Here is a 19,125-nt window from a genome sequence, read left to right as displayed (position 1 = left end):
ACTGATGCCTAACAGGCTGTGTCAGCTTTATTAGAGAGTTCCAATATAGTTTGTGGCTCCATTCAGAATCCACTCAGAAATTTATATTTGGGCCTCGAATATTAAAAACATGGGTTATTATGGCTAAACTACCTAAAGTGGAGCTGGGAATGACCACAGTAGGTTCACTCTACAGTTTAATAACAGCAGTCACTACAAGCAAATATATCACTGAAAAAAGCAGAACTACAGCGCAGCACACTGGGTTATGCAGAGCTGTGCTTTATTGCTTATGAATGTAACAAGATGATGAGACTATGAAGTTACACGGTCTGCCTTTGAGGTGAAAAAAACCTAACAGAAGCACTGAAAAAAAGTTCAACATTTTGGAAAAAATAAACTTATTTGCTTTTCCGATGAGTGAAGGCCAAAACAGGAAAACCTGAAATCCGTTTGCCTGGATTTGTTTGAAAAGTGGAGGACAGACATTACACAAAGTCTTTGAAGACCCGTTTTCAGACTCTCTGCCTCGGATATTACAGCAAATAAACGTATTTTTGTCAGTGTTGAACTCCTTCAAAGGTGAAGTTTTTTTCAATATAAAGCCCTTACTATGCATTTTTTACAGGTCCAGCAGTCCCATGCATCGATCACTAACTCAGAGGTCATATCGACTGTAAAGTGCACATTAAATGAATCACACAAACATAATTAAATAACAGCTACATGAACATAATTTACTCTCAGGAAAGCCCTTTGAACTGTACAGTATAATGAGACGATACACAGGACGACTTGCAACTTAGAACAGAAACCAGACCACAGTCAGTATTTAAACTCAGTTTGAAGCCCTCCAAAGGCCAGTCTTAGGCTTAAAAGAATCTTTGACATCTTGAGAAATTTTGCTTATTCACTTTCACTTCACAATTTTTGTCTTTTTTAAGAGAAAACTTGTTAATAATCGAGCAGATTCAGAGGTGCTGGTACTTTTCCCTCATTTCTGGTCTTTTTGCTGCCGTGCAGAGCTTCAGAGCTGTGTGGTACTGAGTGAATAAGCAAGTTTCCTTTGATGGCTACATATTAAAAGGACTCATGTCTACATATTAAACACTACATAACCATAAATCTCTGTCTGACTTCACTTGAAACCTATTAGACACACGTGAAACGCAGCATTTAAATCATTGAAATCTCTGTCTCTGAAATGTTTTGTGCTACAGTCAGTCTGACCAGGTGAAGGTGTTTGCAGCACGCTCTCCATATTTGTCTAAAGTCTCAGCAGGCGTAAGGTGGAGGTTTCTCAAAGGCGCTGTAGGAGGATGCATAGAGCACCGGAGCGTTGGGGGTCAGCATGTAGCCTCCTGGGTCCTGGGTGGCTCCCTGAGGCTGTGGCTGGGGGAGAACCTGAGAGGGCAGCTGGCTCTGGTTCTCCTCAGACGGGCAGGAGGAGGGGGAGGAGACAGGGCCTCCCCCAGGAGGGAGCATCTGGGGAGTAGCAGGTGCCTGGTGGTTGGTGTTATGCTGTGGGAGAGGAGGAGAAACAGGAAGTGGTTGGCTGCAAAGGCATGTGGAAGTTCAGCCAAAGAGATATCAAATATCAGCAAAGATCAGTCCTGAGCCATCGATCAGAAATACGTAACCAGTGCAAAACATCTGCTGCGACTCTGTTATGAGCTACAGCTGTGCTTTCAGCTCATGTGTAACAGGCATTAGTTCACTTCCATCACCAGCTGTTTTGATACTAGAGTGCTAGTAGGCAGGAATGTACACTCAGTAGCGAGTGCATCTCCCTGTATTTCACTCTTAGTTTTGGCCTCAGCTCCTACCTGCATGGATACTGGGTAGTTGGGGTAGGCGGGCAGAGCCTGCCCAGACGGACAGAAGTTGGGGTAGGTGAGCATGTGCTGGGTCGGGTTGTACAGGATGTGAGGTGCTGGCGTTGGGCTGGGAGCGATCTGAGGAGCAGGCTTCTGCTGGAGGAAAGGGTAAAACATGCTTTATGTAAAGAGATCACTAAAAACAAGCTGCTGTTAAAATAACCGGTTAACACACATTTACACAGATGCAGGAACACATCAGGAAGTTTAAACTGCTCAAAGTTGATGCGTTTATTTAACCAAATAAGCATGTAGCCAATCATAGCATGTGACTGCTTCTAAACTCTCTGAATTCAAAGTTTTGGGTTTCTGTTTTTTTGGGAGGGAGTGGGGGCAGAGTGAGTTAAATCCTCTTGGACTCCTCACCACGATATCCTTGTACGCGCCGAGGATGGCGGCGGTGATGATGCCCAGGAACAAGCTGATCACGTTGAGCACCACCGAGGTCCACATCAGGCGGTACAGCTGGACCACATCCCAGCAGCCGCTGACCCCGGTGAACTCGTAGTAGTGTGAGGAGTACAGGCTGGAAGATAAGGACAAGTTGTGACATGGCAGGAAAATCGCAGGTGTAACTTATTTAAGTTCTGCTTTATGGCTCTTATTGTAGTTTCCATTTCACATCCCAGACTGTTTTATCCCAAACCTTCCAGGATGGCAAGAAAACAAAGAGTCTCCTACACCATCCATCACTTTTTCTTGCTTTATTATTTCCAGACAGCCTTTTATCGGCTTATGACTGAGTGGTAACGCGGTCAAAGGCACAGGGAGAATGTTTTGAAAGCGCTTTCTCTTGTGTGTGTGTGTGTGCGTGTGCGTGTGTGCGTGTGCGTGTGCGTGTGTGTGTGTGTGTTAGGCTAAAATATCCAAGATTTAAGAGCTGGCTGTCATACAAGAAAGAGCTGAAATTTCCAGGGTTTCTCTGAGCTCTTTCTCATGTCTGGGATGCTATTTTCCTGCTGCTCTCTGGCCTCTATGTTATTATTAGAAGACTATAAGCTCATAACTGGAAAACAGAAAAAAAAGTGGTTGGCCGGTATTCTAACATGGCCTGCAGAAAAGCTCCTCTGAAACTAAACTGGAGAGAAATGGTTAATTAACACAAACCTGTGTTGTGTTATGGCCTGCAGACCTGCAGTTTGAGTTTGTCTCACCTCTCGCAGTTATACAGGTAGCAACAGTAGCAGGTGTTGCTCCTCACTTTCAGCTTGCATGACTTCTCAAAAGAGTGGCACATCACCTGCAGCTCCAGAGAGTGGATAAATTAGAGAGAGATGGGTTAGATGCAGATGCAGAAACCAGATAAACAAGAACTGCATGGACCAATAACCAAACACACACACACACAAAGTTGTCAACATATTGCTTCCACAGCATCTACGTTCTTTTTATTTGATTTGCAGAGGGAGACGGAAAGCTGTTGCTTTCAGTGAGCCAGTAAATCTGTGTAGTAACATCATTTGACCACTAGGTGTCACAGCACCCTTTGCAAAAGTTTAAACTGAGCATTAAAAGGTTTGTCAGAGCACACAATCAGTACTGTGGTATATTCTTTAAAGCAGAGGTGTCAAACATAAGGCTGGGGGGCTCAGAACAGGCCCAGCAAAGACTTTAATCTGGTCACTATTGGAAAATGTGAAAGTAGGCGTACATTTTTAATTGTATTTTTATAAGTTTGTCCTACTGAGGAAGACCTCCCCCACTTCCATTCATACTACACCAAAGTCATGTAGTAATAGATAAACATTTGAATTACAGATAAATGCTGTTTTTTCACTATCTGCTATAGGAATTTCACCACGTGTACACAGTAAAGTAAATAAAAAAATCAAGTAAATAAGAGCTATGAAAACATTTTTTACACATTTATTTGTGTTTTTTAAGCTCAGAGAGCTGTGCTGGGAGATTTCCTTCATTGCCCACAGCAGCGTTTATTTCTCATGTAGAAAAACTGAGGCGCACTCTTGAGATGACACTTTATTAAATGTGTATTTAAACTTCTTCACACTGACAGAAAGAGGGGCACAGGGTTTACACATATATCAGAATCACCTCAGTGTAGTAGCTGTCGTAGGCGTAGCCAGATCCACTGGGGTGAAAGTCACACATGCCCTTCTGCATACGCGTAATGTCCTGAAAAAGAGAGCCGTTACACATCCATCCTGATCACATCCTCCGCAACCCTGCTGCAGCGCACCGTCCGGTCTACCCGGTGCACAAAACCCACCTCGTTCAATAAAACCCTTACTGAACTTTATGCAACGTGAAGGCTAATAAAATCATTCTTACTGTCCAGAGCTTGACTGTGCAATAAATGTGACTTTTACAGTCATGAGATCACAAAATGAATATATCTGCAGAGGTCTGATAAGCACCCGGGGATCGATAACGGGGACGGGGTCCAGCTTTGAAACTCTCATTAGGAAGTAGAGGCTCCTTACACAAATAACTGCGAGAAATACTTTATAAAAGGGGATAATTCCCCTGTAAATGAATGGAATTTAAATGTGTTTTATTTGAAATTAAAATGTAATTAGGATGATCACAGTTGGTGAGGAAGAACATTTCTATTTAATGTAATTCTATGTAGTTACTTCTTTGTTTCCTATAAAAACCTGACTGGTTACTCTGTTGTTCTAGTGTTTCTACCTTTAAACAGGTGTAGGCAAATATAATTACAATGTAATTTCAAATAAAATACATTGAAATTACACCTTTAGTTGTGAAGTGTTACCAAAATGCACACAAGCTAAACTCTACACTCTGATTTAACCTGTGAGAGTGTTTGGTGATCACATCCCAGCTGATTTATTGTTGTCATCAAAGTTTCTGTGACACAAAGAATTTAATCAGGCCTGGTATCCTGAAAGTTTGACAGCTTTTCATGTCGCACAGCAGCTCGCTGCAGGGTGAGATTAGTTGGTCTACCTTGCACCCACACGTTTCTTGATCTGACCTTTTGATCTCAGCATGTGTGGTTAAACCCCGTCTGTGAGGATGCCTGCTTGAGTTTATGTCAAATAGAAGTGATACTTACAATAAAGTCTGAAGCAATTATCCCATCGACGATGGCACAGAAGCAGGCAACGATGACTCCGACACTGATGAAGATTATCGAGGACACCAGCTTAAAGAGAAGCGAAGGGAGGAAAGCACAGAGGAGAGTCACGAGACACGATTTAGTAAAACAGAAATAAGAAGTAAGTCAAAAACAAAACTATCAGAGCAGGTGCAGCTTGTGTTTTTGTGTTATTTGCATGCATGTATATCTAAATAAAAGCAAAAACAAGATTTTATAAACTCAACACACAGACACACACACATATTTAAGCTTGGCATGTCTGCTGATTGACTGCAGGGCAATAAAGGCAATGTAGAGACTCTCGCTCTGCCAGCACAGAGGAGCTTTGTGGCTGATTTACAGGCGAAGAAGCAACACGCAGGACAGAGCAAGGTCAGTCCAATTCTCCCACACACGCAGACACACACACATATTCGTCTTCACATCTTTGTGAGGACATCAAATTGACATAATGCTTCCCCTAATTAACCATCAGAAAACAAAGCCGAATCCTAAACTCAAATTTGTACTTCTCAGACAAACTGAACAATGCAGCGCACACGTGGGTCTCCTATAAGGCTTCTTCTGTTAGATAAAATCATTTTCTAATATCACACACGCACACAGCCCAGCAGACCCAGCTGGCTGATCACAGATGTCTGATCATAAACTTTATCATCGAGCATTGGTTACTGTCTGTTCAATCGCTCCTCCAGGACTGAACCTCCTGCACAGAAACACAGTTTCTCTCTCTCTCTGGTAGTTGTAGTTTGAGACCAAAAAGCAAGAAAAAAATAAAAATATTTTTGTAGCTTATTATAATCTGGCATCAGTGGCTTACTGTTTTACAGAGGGCAACAAGTACAGACATAGATGGAAAAACAGTATATAAATGAATATAAAATATAGTTTGTGCAGTTCTAACAAGCTGGAAGTTGTTATGATCGCCGTCTTTTGTCTTCCAATTGTTCAGTTTTTGGTTAGTCGCACTTTAGAAGTCATCTTGTTGGCACAAAAATACTATTTATGCCTGTGAACATTTTTTTATAGATTCAGTTTAAGGAAATCAGAACAAACTGTGTGTTTTTATGACAGGCTGCTAGTAAAAACATGTCTAAAGACTATGTAAAAGGGGATCTTTGCTAGCTTGTCTGTTAGTTTGAAAAAGATTGAATTTGCATTTAGAAAATGACAGAAGAAAATGGAAACAGTTGGTGGGGGGACCACTTCTATAAAAACGGCCATTTCTTTGTTCACCCAGTTCAGGGTGAACACGCTAGCGTTAGCTTTAAAGCTGCTGAGACAACATTCATTGGGATGAACGTGCAAGCTGATCCAGAGGTTAGCTGATCACAATCGCAGCAGATTTATGAACTGAAAACTGAGGCTGGATCTAAATGAAGGAATCGTTAGAGGAGGAACCTTTCACAACCACAGAAACAAGTATGGGGTCTGTAACTTGGACCCTGTAGATCGTGATGGTCACAACAATCAGCTCCAGGTATTAAAACAGGATGTTGTTTTGTGTTCTTTCTTTTCCATAAATCATCAAACTCTTTTAGCAAAACAGGTTTGCGGATGATTACACTGTCCCGTTTATTTGGGGAAAAATGGATACGAAGGCATATTAATTCTGAGCTTTTCCTGAGCAAAGTGAAATAAGAGGCAGGCTGAGAATATAAGCTTTTCTGGGTGGGTTTTATCTGCCACTGGTCCAGACTCTCTGCTTCATTAGCGGTTTAAATGGCTCCGCTTTTATGGGCTGCAAGTGGGAGATGAGGCCAACGGCAGAGACAATAGAGCCTGACAACTGCATTACTTCACATTACCTTAGCACCAGCTGCCAGCGCATAAAATATCCATGCCACCCAAACCTCCCCTGATACTGAAAAATCAAATAGTGTAAAAGATTAAAGACACGCGGCATACTGTAGATGGTTTTCTACTCTCAGGAGCCGCTTTGGGGAAGAAACATTAAAAAGATGGGAAAGTAATTCAGTCGAATCCTTTTACTGACATGCAACTGTAAAGTGTGAAGTAATTTACTTCATTACCGTATCTCTGAATTTAATCTGCTACATTTTAAAGCAGTTTTTTTTAATTCTACATGAAAACAGTCAAAGGCGCGTCAAGCACCTCTGTAAGATTTATTCTGATAGTGCTCAGAACGTTAAGCCTTTTCTCTAATCCTCGTTCATTTACACAATGTTTGGGAAGAGCTGATCTACAGGGAGTGCAGAATTATTAGGCAAGTTGTATTTTTGAGGAATAATTTTATTATTGAACAACAACCATGTTCTCAATGAACCCAAAAAACTCATTAATATCAAAGCTGAATGTTTTTGGAAGTAGTTTTTAGTTTGTTTTTAGTTTGAGCTATTTTAGGGGGATATCTGTGTGTGCAGGTGACTATTACTGTGCATAATTATTAGGCAACTTAACAAAAAACAAATATATACCCATTTCAATTATTTATTTTTACCAGTGAAACCAATATAACATCTCCACATTCACAAATATACATTTCTGACATTCAAAAACAAAACCAAAAACAAATCAGCGACCAATATAGCCACCTTTCTTTGCAAGGACACTCAAAAGCCTGCCATCCATGGATTCTGTCAGTGTTTTGATCTGTTCACCATCAACATTGCGTGCAGCAGCAACCACAGCCTCCCAGACACTGTTCAGAGAGGTGTACTGTTTTCCCTCCTTGTAAATCTCACATTTGATGATGGACCACAGGTTCTCAATGGGGTTCAGATCAGGTGAACAAGGAGGCCATGTCATTAGTTTTTCTTCTTTTATACCCTTTCTTGCCAGCCACGCTGTGGAGTACTTGGACGCGTGTGATGGAGCATTGTCCTGCATGAAAATCATGTTTTTCTTGAAGGATGCAGACTTCTTCCTGTACCACTGCTTGAAGAAGGTGTCTTCCAGAAACTGGCAGTAGGACTGGGAGTTGAGCTTGACTCCATCCTCAACCCGAAAAGGCCCCACAAGCTCATCTTTGATGATACCAGCCCAAACCAGTACTCCACCTCCACCTTGCTGGCGTCTGAGTCGGACTGGAGCTCTCTGCCCTTTACCAATCCAGCCACGGGCCCATCCATCTGGCCCATCAAGACTCACTCTCATTTCATCAGTCCATAAAACTTTAGAAAAATCAGTCTCGAGATATTTCTTGGCCCAGTCTTGACGTTTCAGCTTGTGTGTCTTGTTCAGTGGTGGTCGTCTTTCAGCCTTTCTTACCTTGGCCATGTCTCTGAGTATTGCACACCTTGTGCTTTTGGGCACTCCAGTGATGTTGCAGCTCTGAAATATGGCCAAACTGGTGGCAAGTGGCATCTTGGCAGCTGCACGCTTGACTTTTCTCAGTTCATGGGCAGTTATTTGGCGCCTTGGTTTTTCCACACGCTTCTTGCGACCCTGTTGACTATTTTGAATGAAACGCTTGATTGTTCGATGATCACGCTTCAGAAGCTTTGCAATTTTGAGACTGCTGCATCCCTCTGCAAGATATCTCACTATTTTTGACTTTTCTGAGCCTGTCAAGTCCTTCTTTTGACCCATTTTGCCAAAGGAAAGGAAGTTGCCTAATGATTATGCACACCTGATATAGGGTGTTGATGTCATTAGACCACACCCCTTCTCATTACAGAGATTCACATCACCTAATATGCTTAATTGGTAGTAGGCTTTCGAGCCTATACAGCTTGGAGTAAGACAACATCATTTGCCTAATAATTCTGCACTCCCTGTACATTATCAACAGTACAGTTACTCTATAGAGTGAATACACTACCTGCCCAATCTCCGGTTCCACACCTTCTTTCACCTGATGGACATCAGTTATTTTTTCATTCATTCATTGCATAGCCACACACACACACACACACACACACACACACACACACACACACACACACACACACACACACACACACACACACACACACACAAAACTATGGTTTGTTACATCGAATGTGCATGGAGCTGGCTCCAGACGAGGATGCCTAGATTACTTGTTTTTGGGGGCAATCAACTTGGTCAGACTGGACTATTTGAAGAAATGAACAGGCTCAGTACAGCTGGAACTAAACCCAGTTAAATATTTAGCTATTGTTTATTCTAAGCTCACAGATTTAGCTAAATTAAACCACATCCCACTTTTAAAGAAAGTCAAATACGATCTAGCTAGATGGAAGTCACTACCCATATCACTCATGGGAAGGGTCGTTTCAATAAAAATAATGGTTTTGCCAAGAATCAGTCATTTATCCTCAATGATCCAGAGTAAACCTTCACCCTTTGGAAAGATGAAGCCCCATGTATTAGCTTAAAAACACTACAGAAGACCAAGGATAGAGGAGGACAAGGTCTGCCTAACTTTCACCACTTCATCTTAGCCAACAGGCTACAATACATCTCAGGACAGCATCATTGACAGCATGGTGGGAGTTTTAAAAAAAATGACTGAGTCTTTAAATGACTAGAAATCCCAGTCTCCAATTAATACAATACAAAATCACGAACAGAGTGCACTACACAGGTCGATGGATGTTCATGATGGGTTTTATGTCATCTAACACCTGCTCACGCTGTCAAGGGAAAACACCTGACAATTACATCCGTGCTCTTTGGTTCCGTCCACCTGTTCATGTTTTGGTGCTGGATATGTGAAACCCATCAAAGTGCTCCAGCCTCCCCTTCAGTTTGCTTTTCTGGCGACTTAGATGATGTCATTATGGAGATGAACACAGTCCGCCTTATGCATTTCTAAGAAGACCTCATGAACTGGAAAAATAAAAATAATCTTAGCATTAACCAATATAGAGGGGGTAAGGGCTTGGGGCGTCTGGAGGTTTGCTAGGTGTAGGTCCCCTCCATGCCTTCCTCAGGTCCTGGAGGGCGGGGCTGTGGCTTCCCACACCCACTGTTAGACACTTACATGGAGAAACCTCATGAACACAAGTGCTAACGTATACCGGTACCCAGACACACACTATCTTGGGCTGCTGCTGCCTCTAAAAATATCTTGTATTATTAGTACTGTGTGCTTCTCAGTAACAATGTCATTGTTATTTATGTTGGTTGTTGCTGTGGTTTCTCTGCTGTTTGAAGCAGATTCTCAGTGTTTTCTCTCTCTCATCTTCTTCTTCTCCTCTATTTTTCTCTCCCTGTCTTTCTATTAACTTTCCTTCCAGCTTCTCTTTCTTTCATATCCCCTGGTCTTGTCCATTGTGGTTGTAACAATCCAAAGTAAAAAATCCAAATAAAGTCCCAATAAAATAGAGCTATCAAGTGGACCATTATAGCGAATGCCATTACGCTCAACTTGTGAAAGTAAATCTGTTTGGCATTTTCTGGCCTTCTGATTGCTAAACTGCTGGACAGGACAGGGAAAAAAGAAGAAGAAAGAAACACAGAGAGGACCCCCCCCCCCACACACACACACACTAATAACATAAAATGAGGAATTTTACAACCTGGGTAAAGATACCTATCAGGTTATGTAAGCAAAGTCGCTGACCTCTGCAAGGACTTCCTCCCCTGCTCAGTGGTCCAGCGTGCTATCATGTCACCAGCTGAACACACCGCTATTAAGAAGCAATCGTCCCCCGGCCAGTTGGGTAAAATACGACCCTTTAAAGGCCCGCCGCTCCTCTCTCGGAAGCTGCAAGGTGACCATGAGGACGGCAGCGTGTGAGATACCGGCAGTGCCTATGGGAGAGGCCACCGGGGTAACGAACACGAGCCACGTGAAGCGTGTGGTCATAAAGAAACATTACAGGGTCTGAGGGCAGTGAAGCCTGTTATCACACTGGATGTGTGAGAGCAGATAGAAGTGGAGGGTTTTTTTACAGACAGATTTTCACGCTTCACAGTCCGTCACAAAGGACAAAATGAAACGTGGCTGGACGAGTCATTAACATTTGTAAAGCTTTATTCAACAAATAGACAGAGAGAGCTTTCCCTTTAGCTTACTTTGAATTAGATCACGAGGAAAAGGGATCAACAGTTGGACAGAAACGGGAGAGAAGACGCATAAAATGAACAGGGAAAGAAGGCACAGGTGAGGTCAGTCAGACACTAACAGGGGTGGGAAAATCAACCTTCAAAACTGGAAAACCGGAAAAGTATGTGCGTTTATTGCACCCAAAGTGTCAGACCTCCAACCAGGTGGCTTTTTGCCACATTTTTAAAGATGAGTCCGAAAAGGTCCTAATGTAGACTATAGCAGATTCTCAGCTACATAAATAAATAAAGACACACATGTTTATATTGTGTGAGCCTTTTATATTCACTTAGTGTTTTTTAATATTTGTTCTTTCTTTGCCTCATAGATATTCTGTAATTTGCTCGTCTCACTGCTGTTGTTTTATTGTTGTCTTTATTCTGTGATAAAGCAGTTAGCTGTGCATGTTTGATTTAGCTGTTTTTGCCCTTCCTCACAAAACCACAGACAGCTCTGTGTCCTTGTCTAATTTTCCAAATTTTGACATGGAAGTTTCAAAGTTTGCTAGAAACATTCCTCTGAGATTTTGGTCCATGTCAACATCTCAGCATCACAAAGTTGCTGCAAGTGTGTCAGCTGCACATCTATGATGGGAATCTCACATTCCACCACATCCTAAAGCTGCTCTATTGCAGCGGTCCCCAACCTTTTTTGTGCCACGGACCGGTTTATGCCTGACAATATTTTCACCGACCGGCCTTTGAGGTGTCGCGGATAAATACAACAAAATAAAACTAGTACCGGTACCGAAAAAAAGAAGATTTATTCATAACACACGTGAAAAGACCCAGGAAAACCGAGTTAACGATAAAAACGATAACAAAATAACGCTGAAAACCGATAAAACCCCTGAAAACCATACATTTCACACCTGAGTCTCAACTCTCGCGGCCCGGTACCAAACGACTCACGGACCGGTCCGAGGCCCGGGGGTTGAGGACCGCTGCTCTATTGGACCGAGATCTGGTGACTGTGGAGGCCATTTGAGTCCAGTGAACTCATTGTGATGTTCAAGAAATCAGTTTGAGCTAATGTGAGCTCTACAACACAGCGTGTTATCCTGGTGGAAGCAGAAGATGGGTACACTGTGCTCACAAAGGGATGGCCATGTCAGGTAGGCTGTAACGTTTAAGCAATGCTCATTTTGAGCTCAGGGGCCCAAAATGTGCCATGAAAATTTGCCCTAGCAGCCAGAACTGCTGATACGAGGCAGGGTGGATCCCTGCTTTCATGCTGTTTATGCAAAATTCTGACTTTTCCATCTGAATGTTGAAAAAGAAATTGAGACTCAGACAGACCAGGCAATTTTTTTCCAATCCTCTGTTGTCCAACTTTGGTGGGCCTTGTTCATTTTATCTGACAGGACCACCCAGTGTTGTCTGCTGCAGCTGTAGAACTTCACTAGGTCATCTTGATCATGTCTACATGCCTAAATGCTTTGAGTTTCTACCACGAGATTGGCTTAATAGATACTTGCATTAAAGAAAGTTAAGCAGGCATAGGTCTGTGTATTTTCTATATAATACTTTTTTGGTCACTTTTACCACTTATCATTTGTTGTTATTTTTATTTAGTATGTCAACCTCACCTGAGAATTCTAATGTGCATAAAAACTGCTATAAAATTTCATTTTAGCTGCTTTGATTTGGGTGGGCCTGATCTCTGATAACAACGAGACGGCCTACCTGAAGGAGATTAGGAATCTGGAGAACTGGTGCCAGAGGAACAACCTCCTTCTAAACGTCAGTAAGACAAAGGAGCTGATAGTGGACTTCAGCACTAAGCAGGAGAGGAACTACCAGACCCCCGTCATCAACGAGTGCCCAGTGGAGAGAGTGGACAGCTTCAAATACCTCGGAGTTCACATCACGCAGGACCTGTCATGGTCCTGTCACATCAACACCGTGGTGAAAAAGGCCCGACAGCGTCTCTACCACCTCAGACGCTTGAGAGACTTCCAACTGCCCTCCAAGGTGCTCAGGAACTTTTACTCGTGCACCATAGAGAGCATCCTGGCGGGAAACATCTTAACCTGGTTCGGGAACAGGCAGGACAGACGAGCTCTACAGAGGGTTGTGCGATCAGCTGAGCGCACCATCCACTCCGAGCTCCCTGACCTGCACTCAATCTACAGCAGGCGGTGCTGGACCAAGGCCAGGAAGATCGTGAAGGACCTCAGCCATCCCAACAACAGACTGTTCTCTCTGCTGAGGTCAGGAAAGCGATTCCGCTCCCTGAAGACCAACACAGAGAGACTGAGGAGGAGCTTCTTCCCGCAGGCGATACGGTCTCTCAATCACACCACCACACAGTACTGACCCACACATACAGTTCTTACACACACACTGGACTTTCTGGACTTTGGTTTTGCACAACACTGGTCACTATATTCTTCATTTCCGGTTAATACTTGTACAGCTGCTGTTATTGTGTATATATTTATTTATATTTAGATTTCTTCATACATTCTTATATAGTTCTATATTGTGTATTTTGTTGTACAGTTATTTTATTTTCAACTTTGATTTATATATTTTATCTTATTCTTTCCCAGTTAAATTTACCCTTCATTCTAATTTGTGTTGTACAGTTATTTCATTTTTAACCTTAATTTATATTTTATTCCTTCCTAGTTAAATTTACCCTTTTTAATTTTTCATATTTATTTCCTATCTTATTCATAGCCTTTTCCTTTTTTGTTTTCTTTAGGTCACGAGCAGTTGTCCAAGCATTTCACTACATATCGTACTGTGTATGACTGTGTACGTGACAAATAAAAATTTGAATTTGAATTGATTTGATTTGATTTTACAAACCTTCATTCAAACAGGAAACTTCTGTTTGACTGCAGTAGATGAGCTTATCACTTCTCTTCAAACCACATCAAAATCTTCATCTGCTGTTGTATGAAGTCAAAGGACCAAAAGCGTTGGCCAACCCAGGAAGCGAGGCAGGCTCCGGTGCTCTCAGGTGTCCGCGGCATTGTGGCACAGTTAGTTGTTCTTTAATGAGCGGCCTCGCTCTGCGAGCCAGCTCTCGTGTTACAGGACAAGCCTCAGATGCAAGAGGGAAGAAGATACCTACGTGAGAGCCGTGCCTTATAAGAGACACCGTAGACCAGCGATCACACCATTAAAGTTTAAAGCACAGAGCTGGGAGTGATGCCAGAGAGACAGAGACGGCAGCTTTCGGTGTCTTTCCTGCTGTCCACACATTTAAATCCACACAGTCTGAAAACTGAAACAACGAGGACTGCAGATCTTTATAAAGATTTTAAAAGCAGGTTTATACTGGACCCTGTGGGCCGTAAACACACATGCAAACACACACACACACACACACACACACACACACACACACACACACACACACACACACACACACACACACACACACACACACACACACACACAGATGCTACATTTCTTTACATATGTGAACAAGCACAAGGATATCTTGGTAGACCAGATCAGATACGATACACTGCAGAGCCAATGTGATCTGACCAGGTCCACGACACCTGGACAACACATGAAAAATTCACAGCACAGACACACAAACACACAGAAATTCAGGTGCAGTCATTCAGGGACAGGAAAAAAGAATCGATCTGTTTTAGGACACAGTTTACTTGAATCTAACTCACTTCCCTTTAGCACACGATCATTTGACAAATACGGCTGCTATAGCCAAACGTTTACCTGAGACCTGATGACCCGGAGGCCTAATTGAGTGCGTCATACACCCATTCACTCACTCACAAAGTCTGTTGGATCGTTTGCTTCTTGCTAAATTCATTGTTTGTTATACTACAGCGAGGGGGGCAGATTTCCTCACCTCCTATCTACAAAACCTTTATCTTTATTTGCACCCTGATTAGACAGGAGCTCCTTCACGCACCAGAAAAAACCAAAGAAATGAAATAAAAGGACACATCCAAACGCAGAAGCAATGTCTTTACAAAATCCGATGCCCTCATCTCAAATGCAGCTTTAATACACCCGTCATCAACCACGCCCGTACTCCTCCATTAATAAGAAAACCCTGTGTAATCAAATATTTGCTTTAGCTTCGACACCTTCTGTGGTTTGAAAACACCCTTATCATACCGAGTCTCTCAGAAACCAAACATGACAAAGGGTCATTTATCACCGTTGCCATTCAGTAATCTAGACCAGGATCCAATCAGCCTACATTCAGCTAGCTTTATCAACTTACGCACTTTTCCACACGCAGCACACTGAAATGTGAAATATTTTTATGCCTGTGGGGCCATAATTTCACGCCCCCGACTGGATTACAGTGCTTTAATCTTACAAGCACTTAGCTGAGCCCTCCTTCTCTTACCTCCACAACAACAGTGGCAACAACGCCAGCCGCTTATTTAGGCTCTAAAAAGATTTCAGAAGTCTAAGTCAGGCGTAAGGGTGGGGGCGAGATGTGCCGCCGTGAGAACATGCTGCAGCTCGTCCAGAGGTCTGGAAGGGAAAGCAAACAGGACGCCGTCGAGGAGGAAGGAGATGAAGGCATGAATGATTTTAGTTGCAATATTTGAAATCGATGGTTGATTGGAGATCAACAGGGGGTAAAAAAAAAGGCAGATTTGGAGATGAATTTGATTTTTGATGGTGAGGAGGAGAGGGTGGAGTCCAGAATGACACATGGGCTGCTGACCTCGGGAAAATGATGAGACGTCAAAGAGGAGGTCCGGCACTTTCCAGAGCAGGAACAGTTTAGTTTTCTTGCTGTTCAGTTTGAGGAGCCTCAGAGAGACTGAAGGCTGACAGTCACTACCAAGGCTCTGCTTTGAATTTAAATACTGAGGAATTCCCCTGTGAGGGTTACAGAGCTACAACATCCAGCATGCCAGCCCGAATAACCTCTGTTATCCAGCGAAGCAGCTGAGAAAACTAATCAGACCTCAGCTCGACAGCTCGACAGCTGGATGAGCTGAGCGTTAAAATCAGGACAAACTTGCAGGTGAAAAACGAGGAGTGGTACCTCACTGATGTCACACACTTAGTCTCATGCTGGGTTTCATGTGCTGTGAATGTGATCCTGACCGGCCGACTTAAATGTCACAGCGCAGCTTCTGGTTGCTGCTGGTCTTGAGGCAGCGTTGGCCTTGTTGGCAGCCGACACAAACAGCTCAGCGCTGTGGCCATTTTTAAAACCTCCTAATTCACATTCGAAATCCACTTTATGTACTGTGGAGTTTTTCAGAAGCTCTAATCTTTCTGTAGACAGGCCTACCTGTAATCACCACTCCTGAATCATTTAACATGATCGTTTCTTTGAGCACAGAGAGCCACTGTGAGGATATAATACCTGTGTCCCTGCCTCAAATAAAGGGGCGCTGTCAGCAACTGACCAATACTAACCCAATTTCTCTTCTTGTCACTGAAGTCCAGAGAAAAATATATTCACTTCCTCTCACCGCAAATCCTGTCACGCACACTAACCCGGGCACAAGGACCGAGGATGCATTAGGCCTCCCGTGAGTAATCCGATTTGCTTCGTGCTCATAAGAGCAAATTCCCACAAAACAGTTTAGGGAATTTGTAAAGTTTGTAACATAATCCTTTAATTTGTGATGTATATATATCCTGTTTTCCAGGAACAAAGCCTCATTTTTAGAGGATGAGTGTGATGGAGATTAAAAAGCTGACAGAAATCGCACAAAAAAAAAGGCTTCAGTGCAGCTTCACCTGCTTCACCCACATGTCTGTGATGAAGCCATACCGGTGCAAACTAGCAGCATGTGACTGAAGCTGACCAACTTCACATTTTACATAACTGAGCCAGATGTTCCCATACACCGAATAAATCACTCATATGTAAGATATCACCTGAGAGCAAACCCCCCAACAAGGCTGTGGTGATGTAAACACACATTAACTGATGCTTCTGTTTGAGGGTAAATATATGTAGACATGCACCATAATTTTAAGTACACTTGCAGCTCCTCCTTATGCAAATAATTTGGTTGTAATCAGCCAGTGATGCAGAAAATCCTCCAAAAACCTGTGCTAGATATCATTTCTTGAAATAGAGGTGTGGTTTAGGAGGTGGGGCAGGTCGTGTGCTAATTAGGTAGGTTAGTGGTTTGATCCCTGGCTGCTACAGTGTGCATGGCAGAGTACCCTTGGGCAAGATACTGAACTCTGAGTTGCTCCTGATGCATTCACAGGGTGTGAATATTGGATAGAAAACACTTTGACTCTGTTTTTGTTGACCTGTCCAGTTTACCCTGCCTCTGGTAACCATGAATTGGACAAGGGGAAGAAAATGGATGGATGGATATTGGTCACTTCATCTGAGGGATTTTTTTTTATGGGAGTAAAAACTTATACCTATATCAAACCAGAAATGTTATAACCAGTCAGTTTATTTTTTAAAGTTTCTGATTATTTGAGGTCTGATTTAAGAATATGGAGGTCTACATGGAGACAAACAGGTGTTGGAGGACAAGAATAACTGAAATCATCATCCGCATTTGAATCTGACAAGAGGAGCACACTCACCATAGGTCTGCGGTTTTCCACCAGGTGGATGCCAACAATACCCAGAAATGCTCCGAAACTCAACTGCAGGGCACAGAAAGCAGAAACTGTGAGTATACACGTGAAGGGTCTGAGAGAGGAGCAGAAATGTCTGTTTCATGACTGAGAGCACGTTAACTGAGTAAAGGTAACCGCCACTCACTATTATGCCCGGGTATAGTCCAACGACCGGCACGTTGTCGGTGCGAGTGGCCGAGATCAGACCTACGGTCAGCACCAGCAGACCCAGAGTGAGCAGAGAGATGGTCACCCACAGAGCAGTTCTCCTCCGACGATGGTACTGAGCTGCAGGGTGACAGAAAACCTCTTTTACATTCAAACACACTCAGGAAACATCTTTCACCCAACTCGCCTGATTGTGATGGTTTAGACTGCTGACTGTTGCAATCATGCAGCTGAAATGCCTCATGTTAATGTCAAGGCACCTTCATTTGTCTCTTTATTATTGTAGGTTTATCATTTGCAGCACATCTCATTTTTGAGATGTTTTTCTTTAGAAGGACATGCTCAGGAAATTTTTATTACACAGAAGGAAAACAATGAATGAACAGTAGAGTGAAAATTAAATGACAGTGCAGTAAAGCAGGATTTAAAAAAAGGAAAAGCATAAAACTATGTGAGTAAATCTATTTTTTCCTGAACTTGTCTCACATAAAGTCCCTTTTATCTGAGAATTAAACTCTGCAGGAGTTATCCAACCTTTTCCTCAGATATTTAACTACACATAAACGCTTCCTGGACAAATAATCCTAGATGAATAAATAAGATTATATATATATATATATATATATATATATATATATATATATATATATATATATATATATATATATATATATATATATATATATATATATATATATATCTAAAAGATAAAATAATATAAAAACCTTTAAGATAAAATAAATTAAAAGGTAACATTTTCAGGTCTGTTGACTGAGAAAGTGACTGTAGGTGTACCTGTTGGATCCAGAGGTTCAGGCGCAGTTTGCCGACTTATCTGCGGGGTTTCGGGCTGCTGCATGTTCACTCTGCGAGGATGGATCTGCCCTGAAACGAAGAGACAGATCAGGAGGATGGAGGCGATTCTCGCAGTGTTTTATTTCTCGACTTTTCTGTCTCTTTAAAACCGACTCCTCATCCCCTTCGAGGCTGCAGGTTCGCGCAGGTTTCTTGTTGTAATCCACTCAGTGTCCAGATGTGGGGTCTGATCACAGCTGACTGCCTCTGAGCTCACGAGGGCTCAACTTTACTTGAAGCCTTAAAAGGAGAGCGACACACAGAGAGAGAGAGGCCAATCAGCTTCCTGTATTCACCTCGGTGATCAATTATTCAGTTATTGATCTTACATAAGTCGATATATATCTCCGATTTGATTTATGCTGAAAGTAATTACACGATCAAACTTTACGCACGATGTGATGCAACAGAGGGTTTGATGTATGCTTGCTGAGTGTTGATGTTTGCAGACGGATGGATCACACCTGGTCGGGATGCAGCGCACTTGCTGTAGATGTAAAAGAAATATAGGACTGCAGCGCCCTCCGTCGGCTAAGATTGGAATTAGCAACACACCTATGAGGTAAGGACACGTCGTGGGATGTTCTGGAAATTGTTGCCCATCCT

General features: G+C 42.6%; 1 protein-coding gene across 1 annotated transcript; it reads right to left on the bottom strand.

Moving 5' to 3' along the window:
* Positions 1–148: 148 nt before the first annotated feature.
* Positions 149–18,999, bottom strand: tmem255b (transmembrane protein 255B). The gene is made up of 10 exons (XM_080885538.1): positions 18,915–18,999; positions 18,460–18,759; positions 17,642–17,784; positions 17,461–17,523; positions 4,894–4,983; positions 3,909–3,989; positions 3,011–3,096; positions 2,223–2,382; positions 1,806–1,952; positions 149–1,500 (listed from the first exon to the last, which is right to left on the bottom strand). Exons 2-10 carry the CDS (start codon positions 18,521–18,523, stop codon positions 1,255–1,257), a joined length of 1,080 nt encoding a protein of 359 aa, XP_080741664.1. The 5' UTR covers positions 18,524–18,759; positions 18,915–18,999; the 3' UTR covers positions 149–1,254.
* Between the last annotated feature and the right edge of the window lie 126 nt (positions 19,000–19,125).

This window comes from Rhamphochromis sp. 'chilingali', assembly GCF_963969265.1.
Source record: "Rhamphochromis sp. 'chilingali' genome assembly, chromosome: 6".
NCBI lineage: Eukaryota > Metazoa > Chordata > Actinopteri > Cichliformes > Cichlidae > Rhamphochromis > Rhamphochromis sp. 'chilingali'.
Note: the sequence above shows the minus strand (reverse complement) of the source record. Positions and strands in the feature narration are given on the sequence as shown.

Bases quoted from the DNA above. Each gene is read 5' to 3' on its own strand.
- tmem255b (XM_080885538.1), bottom strand. From the start codon at position 18,523: ATGCAGCAGCCCGAAACCCCGCAGATAAGTCGGCAAACTGCGCCTGAA. The intron at 1,953-2,222 runs GTGAGGAGTCCA...CCTTTCCTCCAG, and splicing joins GCGCGTACAAGGATATCGTG to CAGAAGCCTGCTCCTCAGAT. The intron at 1,501-1,805 runs GTAGGAGCTGAG...CCTCTCCCACAG, and splicing joins ACTACCCAGTATCCATGCAG to CATAACACCAACCACCAGGC.